We start from the raw sequence: 9544 nt of genomic DNA, 5'->3' as shown, positions 1-9544 counted from the left end.
CAATATGACTCTGACACATCCTTCAGAAGTGACTTTTATGAAAGAACTGACAACATGAATGTTGTTGACCATTTATTAAATGTACCGAAACACTTAAAATTTTACACTTGGAAGCAACTGTATTTTTTTTTTTTTTAATATAGAACAGCATTAAAAAAAAAAAAAAACGTTGATGGTTCATGGATGGTTGATATTCCCACCAAATTGTAACTGTCTGAAATTCACCATACAATACCATAAGACAAACTTAATTTGTAAATTTGTAAAGATTTCAGAAGGCACTGCACTGTCCTTTCTGTGTATGCTCACACATGCATTACTCAACATTTCCTGTTAGTCAGTCAGAAAGTTCAGATTGCTGCACTATAACGTTACAAAAGATCACCGCAACATGTCATAGTCCTTTAAATAGTTTCTCTTTAAAGTTCCTTCCCACGTGGGCGGCAACAGCAGTAGGCACTAGGCACCAGTGTCCAGTAGTTATCAATATAAACAGCAGAGGTCGCTCTACCGCCTACAAGCGACCTAAAAATTGTTACCGTACCTAGTCCGTATGTAAACGCAATGTTGTTATTCCACCATGAAGTCTAAAGAACGAGCTTTGATAATTATGCTCTTCTTCATGTTGACGATCGTCATCCATAAATCAAAATTTAAAAACGGACAGCTCAATGTGAGTGCCATTGTTCTAAGACCTTGTAAACATCTGTGTTCGATTGCAAACGACACGCAAAACTGCTTGAGATTACTTTCCATATGCAAAAAAAAAAAAAAAAACCTAGGCCCTTGTAAACAACACACATACTGTATGATGTACAACAAGTTGGATTAAGATTATACAAACGTATTGATGGATGTCTGCAGGCCATGCATAACAAAATAGATATAAATAAAACATCTCAAGAACAGCATTGTAGAAACATAAGTGTTTTACAGAACCTATAAATTGCAACCCACATAGTGTTTGGAGCGGTGAATTATTTAACTCAAGACAACATGAACGCTATAAGCACTGAGGATCATTATTCCAAAACACATCTGACCATTTGTAACTGCCCATCTTAACATCAATCTCTACATATACTGCATACAAGAATACAAATGTACTATCAAATACATCCAAATTACCACGGTTTAGCGAATTCAACATAAAGTAATCATCTTCATTGTAATAGCACAGATGGTTTCATGCTATTTCACAAAAAATGTGCTTATTCAACCATGTCTTCTTGTACAAGCAGGTAAGCGACTACAGTTGCAGGAGGGATTTATGACCTCTGCAGAATTAGCTCTGTAAACATTCATGTGATGACTGGCGCAATACCCGCTATTTAAAAAAAAAAAAAAAAAGGAAAAGCTTATGGACAAGACTGGCTTTATCAGTCAAACATGAACCTAATCCCTAGTTTAGATATGGGCTTTATCAACCAAACAAACATAATCATCTCCAAATGTACATTTCATTAGTGGTTTATCTTACTGCTCCACAGACTGATGAGAAACGGACTGTTTTGAAAGTTCCCAATAAGATAAAGTTATCATGTTTGAAATAAGCAAGAATTGCTTTGCATAAACATGGACTAAGATTACAGGTACTTTGTGTGAACACAGACACCGCAATAGATTTGTAATTAATCAATCCAGATGTGGCAAACACTTCAATAATTTAGTGTTCCACTTTGCTGTTGATCACTGCCTGCAGTTGGCAGTCCATGAACTTAGCAAGAATTTCTTCCCTGGAGATGCTTTGCCAGACTTTCAGAGCAGCCACCTTCACTTTGTGCCTTTAGTTTTTGTAAATGAAACACAAGAGTTTACTGGTTATTAGACCACTAACTGGGATCAGGTGGAATCCTCATATCTTCAAAATCATCACTTTGCAGGAGACCCCAAAACTGGCAAGTTTTTTCAACCATCGGCATTGCATCATGAAAGAGAGTAAGCCATTTTCAACACATTGGACAGGTCAATAACAACCATGCTTCTGGGTTGATTAATATAACGGTTTTTGGTTTAAAAAAAAAAAAAAATCACCAATTACCAATGTAATTTCGGCGTGACGCCACCTAAGATACTGTATAACAAAATGTTTGAGACCGACACCGAACTAAAGACTTACGCCACAGTTGCCGTTAATTAATGGCACATACCAAAGACAATCAAATCGTCATTCACGTACTTATAAATTCAACCCTTTACATAAGGATGTGAAAAAACTGTCAGCGCACACAATTTTGATATCAAATTCAATTAGGTATTTACTGCATCCCTGAACAAAAAAAAGAAACACCAGTCTTCCTATATGTTACGCTTGATTATTTCTACATTTTCACAGAAGTTGGAACAGTTTTACAAATGTATGTATGTATATCATTATTCATTCTCACTGTGCGATACGTGAGGATTTAATTTACAGCCTTGTACAGCTTTTACTAAACTCAATCTCTTCTATTAGTCATATTATCACTGAACACTGATTTCATTCCATCAGTAAGCATTCATGCCAATATTGCTTTTCTGCGTTCAACATACACTTTAGAGACCATGTCGGTTTCCTTCCCTAGATTTTTCTCTTCCAAACATTTGGATGCATAATTTTGAATAACCTCAAAAGTACAAAATATCGGGATGAAATTGATAAATAGTACTGCAAGTTTATGAAACCTCTTCAAATGAAGCTGAACGCATCACAGGTTGATTGTTTTAGTTCAAATCTAAGAAGGCAGAAACCTAAAAACTGTCACCGTCCAAAATATTTCTGGCACTCAACCGTCAACATATTGCAATAAAATGTGCTGTTAAGTTCTGACATCTTTAACAGACATAGGGCAAATATTTGTGCAACTTCTTGTTGAAATTTCAGAAGGTAAGCGAAAGAAAGTGAAGCAAACAGCGAATGCGAGAGCTTGAAAGCAGAGGAACATTTGTTCTCCGGTACACACCTTCTACCGCTTGCTTGGACATGACTTCAACAGTTGTGCTCACAAGTTTACACGTCCATCGGGCATGTAAACTTATGACCACAACTGTATGTTTTTCTACTTGCCTTCCTTCTCCTCTAAGCGGCCTGGTGTGAATATGTAGTCTAAGGCTTGTCTCTCTGCCGCTGCCACATTGGGGTGCCAGAGGTCTACCATGAAGACCACCCTGAGGCCGTCATCTGGATCCCCTACATAAGCCAGAATGTCATGTCATTCTAAAACCTTTTATTAAGCTTTCGATTCATGGCCGGGACTATATTATACTTTTATTTCAACCAATTTTCAAGAAAAGAAGAACAACAAAAAACAAACTCTAAGCCATTCTTACCCCCGTGGAAGGCCCTGTGGAGGAAAGAGTCATCAAAAAGTAGACAGCTGCCTTCAGACCAGCACTGGGGCTCTCCCCCAACTACCAGCTCACACGAGGGGGGCACTCTGAGACCTGCCAAAAAAAAAAAAACCCAGAATATCACAATCAAATTCTTTTAAAATTACCGAGAACAATTACAAATCACAGTGCTAGCATGTTTTGCAATTATCACGAATGCACCATATTTCTTTTTATTGTCCTGTCTGCACCAAATTTATTATAGCCAACAGAAATGAGCAAAATAACTAAAACTAACATTACAAAACATTCATCAATAGAAAATGAAAAAAAAAACCTAACTGAAATAACGTTTTACATTTATGAAATTATAACTATAGCAAAAATGCCCTTCATATTCATCGATGTAAATTAATTTCTTACATGAGCTTTTGGGGTTCGCGTCAAGTGTGCTGGTATTTATTTTGGACAGAATAGGGTGGAACATAAATTAGAATTGTAGTTTACTTTATTACACAACGCTTTGTGGCCTTTTTTAAAAAAAAATCTTGCATTGTACAAACACTCCAAATGTTTAAAAAAAAAAACTACCATTAATACTATGACAGAACTAACAAAACAACTACTACTAAAACAGCGTTTTTTTTTCAAACAACAAAAAATAACCCAAACAAACCTGCTTCAAAAACATATTGCATTAAAAACAAAATTAAAACTAATGAAACAAAACTATTCTACAAATCATATCCCAAGCGATTCACAGTGACTGAATTGTGAAAAGTGTTGGGGGACCTTACATTTACATATGTACCAACACTTTGATTTTAATTGTTGACATTGATATTGGAATTTAAAAATGCACATCGGGCAGGAAGAGAGTATTCTAGATTCCCTTTCAGGAGCCCAACTCATTGTAAGCCCCTTCCTGAAATATTTTGCCACGCTTGCGCAATGAGTCGACACTGAATGCATTTCAGCACACTTTCACCGCTTACCCAGGTGGCAGCGCAGGCGCACGTTTGTTGGACCATAATGTTCAGTGATTAGAGCGCCGGGCGACAGCACAGAGAAGCAGGCGTTTCCAAACACGTTGTTGGCGATGAAAGTACGCAGCTGGCTCAGCACCCTCCAGGCCCGCGGACATCTCCTGACATTGAGAACCAGAGGGGTGCCTTGGTTGACCAAATAGTAGGTCCACCATTGGCCACGAGGAATGCCGTTGGCTTTCCAGCCCGGCGGCAGGGGAGAGCCGCTGCGGGCCGGGGCTTGATTGTAGATGCTCTCAAATTCAGCCAGAAGGGTGGGGAAGCTCTGCTCCAGGAGTTCCACATCGTGTCTTTGAACTTCTCTGGAGAAGAAAGGAGCTGACGGTAGGTCGGGAAGGAAGAAGACCTCGGGCCGCTGGATGGTCGGTCGGCCGTTAAGGTATCGGCCTTGGTCGCGAACTCCTTTGTGCACCCTACCCATACCTGACCAGGTGTAGCGTTTGGCGTATTCCTGCAGGCTGTGATAGAGCCTCTGATTCAGACTTTCTCCAGCGCTGGTGCAGCGGAAACACTCTGACGACTGGCAGAAAGCGAAGCCGTTCTGCTCCTCCAACAGGGATCCGGGTTTCCCTTTGCCCTTATTACGACAGTCCGAGCCAATGAGGCCGCCCACCACCCCGCCGATCCGGCTGGACCCGCTCAGATACCGTCCCCGCAACGGAGCAGAGCTGTGATCGCGGCCCGCCCGGTAGCAGTACCACAAGAACAGCAGCAACGCACACGCCGCCGTGGCATAAACACAGATCTCGTACTCTCTCACAGACTGTATCCCTCCGGTCAGCATCACCCTCACACTCTCCAAGGACCACTCCATCTGGTCAGCAAGGCTCAATCTGACAGAGATGGGCAAATGCTGCCGCCGACAGTTAACGCGCCTTGTTCTGGACTGGGCTTACGAGCGGGATCAAACCACACGAAGGCTCTTTTGTCAAGCAGCTCTTCCTGCTCCCGACTTGAAAGTAATCAGTCCGCTGATTTAATCCGACACCTTCGCTCTCCAATATTAACATTTCAGAGAGGAGATGCTTTCTCCGCGCATGCTTTCAAGCTTGTTGTGTTTGCGCTGCTCCTTCTCCTGGTCCCTCACACGAAGGAAGACAGACGCTGTGCCTCGGGTTATCTTCTTTTCTGAAAAACAAGGACAGAAGAAGATAAGGAGCGGTGAGGAGGCGGCTGTAATTGACATCGGGTCCATCTGCTCATCCATCCAACACCATGCAGCAAACTATTTTATTTTATTAGTCCATCTGAAGACCAAGCAATCACGTTATTTGGAGTTATGAAGAAAACGGTAGAACAATGGACTGGTTCGTTCATCCACCTCACACTTCTGAGGATGGGGGTTCCACTCCAAGCCCCGGGCTTCCTATGTTTGTATGGTTTGGCTTTGTTCTGGTTCTGCGGCTTCCTCCCACTTTCCCAAAACATGTTTTTTTTTACATTAACTGAAGAGAAGGGGTCTCAAACGTATTGCTTACTTGAAGTCTGTGAGAACCACCGGGGAGACTTTGGGTGAGTCTATCCATCAAGTATTCCACAAATAAGGGGTTCACATATTAAAAAAAACCCCAACAAACACATGTTTTCAATCTTTATTGAGATCAACCGTTCCTCGAAACATGAACAAGTACGATGCCCTGGTACTGTGCATATTCCTCAGTATGTCAACTTGAGTAGTGACATTGCAATTATCTTTGCACGTTCAAGACATTTCTGGGGTGCCCTTGTGTTAGACAACATTTTCTTTAATTAGTTGATCTCATTGTAAGCCTATTTCTTCACAAAAGATCTGATGTCACTTGAGAAATACATTTCACACATACACACAAACGGAAATGGCAAAAAGTTTGGGCACAGCAGTTTATTCAAATTTGAAGTCAAGTAGCGAGCTGCAAACATCAACCTGAAAACGGTTCCTGGGCCATGATTTTGAGACCGCCACCCTAAAGTGTTCACGGGTGTGGTTGAGGGCAAATGTTTGCTTGTCAGTATGCGCCCTGCAATTGGCTGGCGCACTCTCACCCAAAATCAGATGGACAATACTTCAGCGCACCCATGTGCTGAAAATTGATAAATTGAGAGGGACAAAACAAAGCTCCACCCCAACATAGACAATCAAGTCAATCAGAAAATCACAAGTCAACAAATTCATGTTTTCAAGCTTTTTACGTTCCAGAAAGTGAAAAGAGTCTAAAGCGACTTGTAATGCGGTTGTATTTTCTGTAATAGGCATTTCAGAAACTATCTGACTTTTTTCTTTTAACCTCAAGGGCCACCCTTGTTTTGTGTACACCCCGGGAATGCTGAAACCAAAACAAGTCAAAACCACCACAAGTCAGAGGTTTCAAGCCGCATCACCGCTATTTCTATTGTTGGTTTCTTTGAAAATGCTGTCTCCTCAAAAATTTGGTATCCTCAAAAATGTTTGAACAAACCCTCCTTGTGTATTCTTTTAGTAGTTACTTCAGAAAGGATAACACAGTGTGTCACAAAACTAAAATAAAATCTTAATATACAGTGGACTCCCCGATCACCTAACAGAACATGTGAATGTGGTGGGACTTGACACATTTAAAGCACCCACCAACAAGCAAACTGTACATAGTAGTGTGTGTAAACAATGCCTTGTGAAAGTATTCACCCAACCTTGAACTTTATGACCTCTTGACACATTTCAGGTTACAAACATGAATTTGGTTTGAATGGATTCCCTTTTGTGTGCAGAGAATCTAAATTCATGAGGTTATTTAAAAAAAAATGTTGTCCCTGGGTTTATACTATCAGCATTTTGTTTTGTTTTTGCTGTGATTACAGCTGCAACTCTTTTGGGAAATGTCTCTATGACTTGGATATTCTAACACTTGGGCATGTTTTGTATTGAACCATTTTGCTTTATGTTTAGGCTCATTGTCTTGCTCAGATGGTAAGCCAATCTCCATACGAGAGCTCCCAAACTGCTCTGTAATTGGCTACATCCATCTATCTTCCCAATCTCTTCTAAAGAAAAGCAACCATGATGCTGCCACCACAATGCTGATTTTTTTGGAGTGTGTGAGTACAACTCTAAATTGCCTATGTTTGAATCATTTTTTTCGTGACTACATATCAAACACCTGTGAGTGCAAAGTTTTTTGAATAATACTCTCACTTGCACGACTACAACTCTTCACTAGACGCGACTTCACGTCCGTGCGCAAATCTCTCGCTTGGATTGCCATCTGTGCATACAACCCTGATTATGTGCATGAATCTCCCATGTGGATTGCTGCCTGTGGGTACAAATCTTCTTTGTGGGTTTGAGTTCTAAAATGCCAACTCAGATGACATAACATCAAGCTACCAGGGAAAGTGAGTTGATCTGCGAGTCATTTACCGTCCATGCGTCAAGGCATATAACAGCGAAATGTAAAAGTAAGGAATATGGAGCTTTCAATAGCTCATCACGCTCCAATGTTAAGGATAATGCATTCTCATTTGTAGTGAAGATCAAATAAAGCTTTTGTGGGACATAAGTGCCAATTGTTTGGAAAATGGCTTCATTTTCTGAAGCTTCCGTCACAGCTCAGGGCCTCTCCTAGCAGTAACAAACAATGCAACTGAGCTGAAATAAAATTTCCATTTGGAAAAAAAATGTGGGTATGATGCACACATGGAAGCTGAATAGGAATCTTTGTGAACATTATTTCTTTACAAGAGTCCATGTGAATTGGCGCCTATCTCAACTGTCTTTGGCACAGTCAGAGTACACTTCAGACTGATCGCCAGCCATACATACTGACCAATAAATATAGAATGTTTTGACTTGTTTAACCTCACGTGTGTGTATTTGTCGAAATTTAAACACTGCACAGCGAGGCCTGAGCTGAGATTTGAACCTCCAAAACTGAGGTAGAAGTAAGTGCTCACTACTCCGCCACTGCGCTTCATATGAAAACATAAGATAATTTGAAAGCCTTTTCTCTTTTTGGGCACCCATCTAACACCCACGATTGTGGACTTTGGTATCGATCGAATGAGTCATTGGCCCACTGCTGCATTTAACTCAAATCTCTCCCAGGGTATTTCCTCCCTGGGTACAAACACGCGCGAACAAACACACAAGACAATAACATTATATAAGCAGTGGAAATATTCACACACGTTTAGAATTGGGATTAAGTAGGATATGCATAATGATGTCATCTTGGTGAGATGAAGTCTATACGATTCCTGCTTAAAATAATAATTATAGAAAATATATATATAGCCTATATATTTATAACAGGGTTGCCAATATATGACGATAATAAACCATCTGCTAAACCCTGAAAGGTGCATCGCGTCAACTGTGGTCACAGCTCACCAAAAATGGTTGGGTATTCCTTCTCCCCGAAAATGTCGGGCAATCCTTCCGTGGTATTCCCCCCCCCCCCCCCCCCCCCCCCAGCATCCTGTCTGACAGCTACAAGACGCCCCCGCAAACCGCCCTCACACACCCACTGGTCGCATCAAACCACAGCATGAAATACACAGAGAGCTCAGAGCGCAGTTACAAAGACACATAAAGGCTCGCCACACATACCATAAAACACAGCATTCACGACAAACACCCGAGTTGACGTCAGTGGTTTTTCTATGATCCCCCCCCCCCCCCCCCCCCCCCATCGACCCCCGAATGTTAGACACGTTGAATCGTGCATCCGTACCTATTCAACATTCATGTGACCACGGGAGAGCAGAAGACAAGGCACACAGGTGTTCCCTCCCGGCCAAAGCTGCGCACGCAGACAGATTATCCCGCAACAAAAAAATACATTTCTTCAAAATGCACAACAGAAGTCCAAAAAGAACCCGCAGCAATTAGGTTTCACCAAAAGAATGCACCCCCTACCGACAATTTGACACTCCCGTCTCTGAGTCTGTAGTTGCAAGCCACCGCTGACAGGCTCATTCTGTCGTAAATACTGAAGCGCCACAGGAAGAAACACCCAGTAAAGAAAATAAAAAGAAAACGTGCGTGACTACATCCGGTTACTTTCACCAAAATAAAATACAAAATTACGCCAAACGTCACTGTTGTAATGACTGTTTTCAAGGGTTTGTTTACTATATTTTATTTTGCCACCTTCTGGGTTGAGTTTGGTTCTGTCTTTTGTGTCAAATACAATATCTATCTATCTATCTATCTATCTATCTATCTATCTATCTAT

The 9544-nt window shown here is 41.1% G+C and overlaps 1 protein-coding gene across 4 annotated transcripts; it reads right to left on the bottom strand.

The window, feature by feature from the left end:
• Window positions 1-59: 59 nt before the first annotated feature.
• asphd2 (aspartate beta-hydroxylase domain containing 2) lies at window positions 60-9324 on the bottom strand. Of its 4 annotated transcripts, none has more exons than XM_088411863.1 (5): window positions 9226-9324; window positions 4305-5483; window positions 3310-3423; window positions 3047-3169; window positions 60-1784 (listed from the first exon to the last, which is right to left on the bottom strand). In XM_088411863.1, exons 2-5 carry the CDS (start codon window positions 5167-5169, stop codon window positions 1774-1776), a joined length of 1113 nt encoding a protein of 370 aa, XP_088267989.1. In that variant the 5' UTR covers window positions 5170-5483; window positions 9226-9324; the 3' UTR covers window positions 60-1773. The 4 variants fall into 4 exon arrangements, with proteins under 4 accessions (XP_088267989.1, XP_088267980.1, XP_088267996.1 ...); XM_088411854.1 differs by having other exon boundaries at window positions 9041-9308; XM_088411870.1 differs by lacking the exon at window positions 9226-9324 and adding an exon at window positions 8698-8748.
• Window positions 9325-9544: the final 220 nt, after the last annotated feature.

Source organism: Hippichthys cyanospilos, chromosome 1 (assembly GCF_059441005.1).
Source record: "Hippichthys cyanospilos isolate Australia breed blue-spotted pipefish chromosome 1, RoL_Hcya_1.0, whole genome shotgun sequence".
Classification (NCBI taxonomy): domain Eukaryota; kingdom Metazoa; phylum Chordata; class Actinopteri; order Syngnathiformes; family Syngnathidae; genus Hippichthys; species Hippichthys cyanospilos.
Note: the sequence above shows the minus strand (reverse complement) of the source record. Positions and strands in the feature narration are given on the sequence as shown.

Excerpts from the sequence above, each read along its gene's own strand:
- asphd2 (XM_088411863.1), bottom strand. The coding sequence starts at position 5,169 with ATGGAGTGGTCCTTGGAGAGTGTGAGGGTGATGCTGACCGGAGGGATA. Across the intron at positions 3,424-4,304 it reads GCGCCTGCGCTGCCACCTGG|GTCTCAGAGTGCCCCCCTCG; the intron begins GTAAGCGGTGAA and ends TTTTTTTGGCAG. Across the intron at positions 3,170-3,309 it reads CCACAGGGCCTTCCACGGGG|GGGATCCAGATGACGGCCTC; the intron begins GTAAGAATGGCT and ends TGGCTTATGTAG.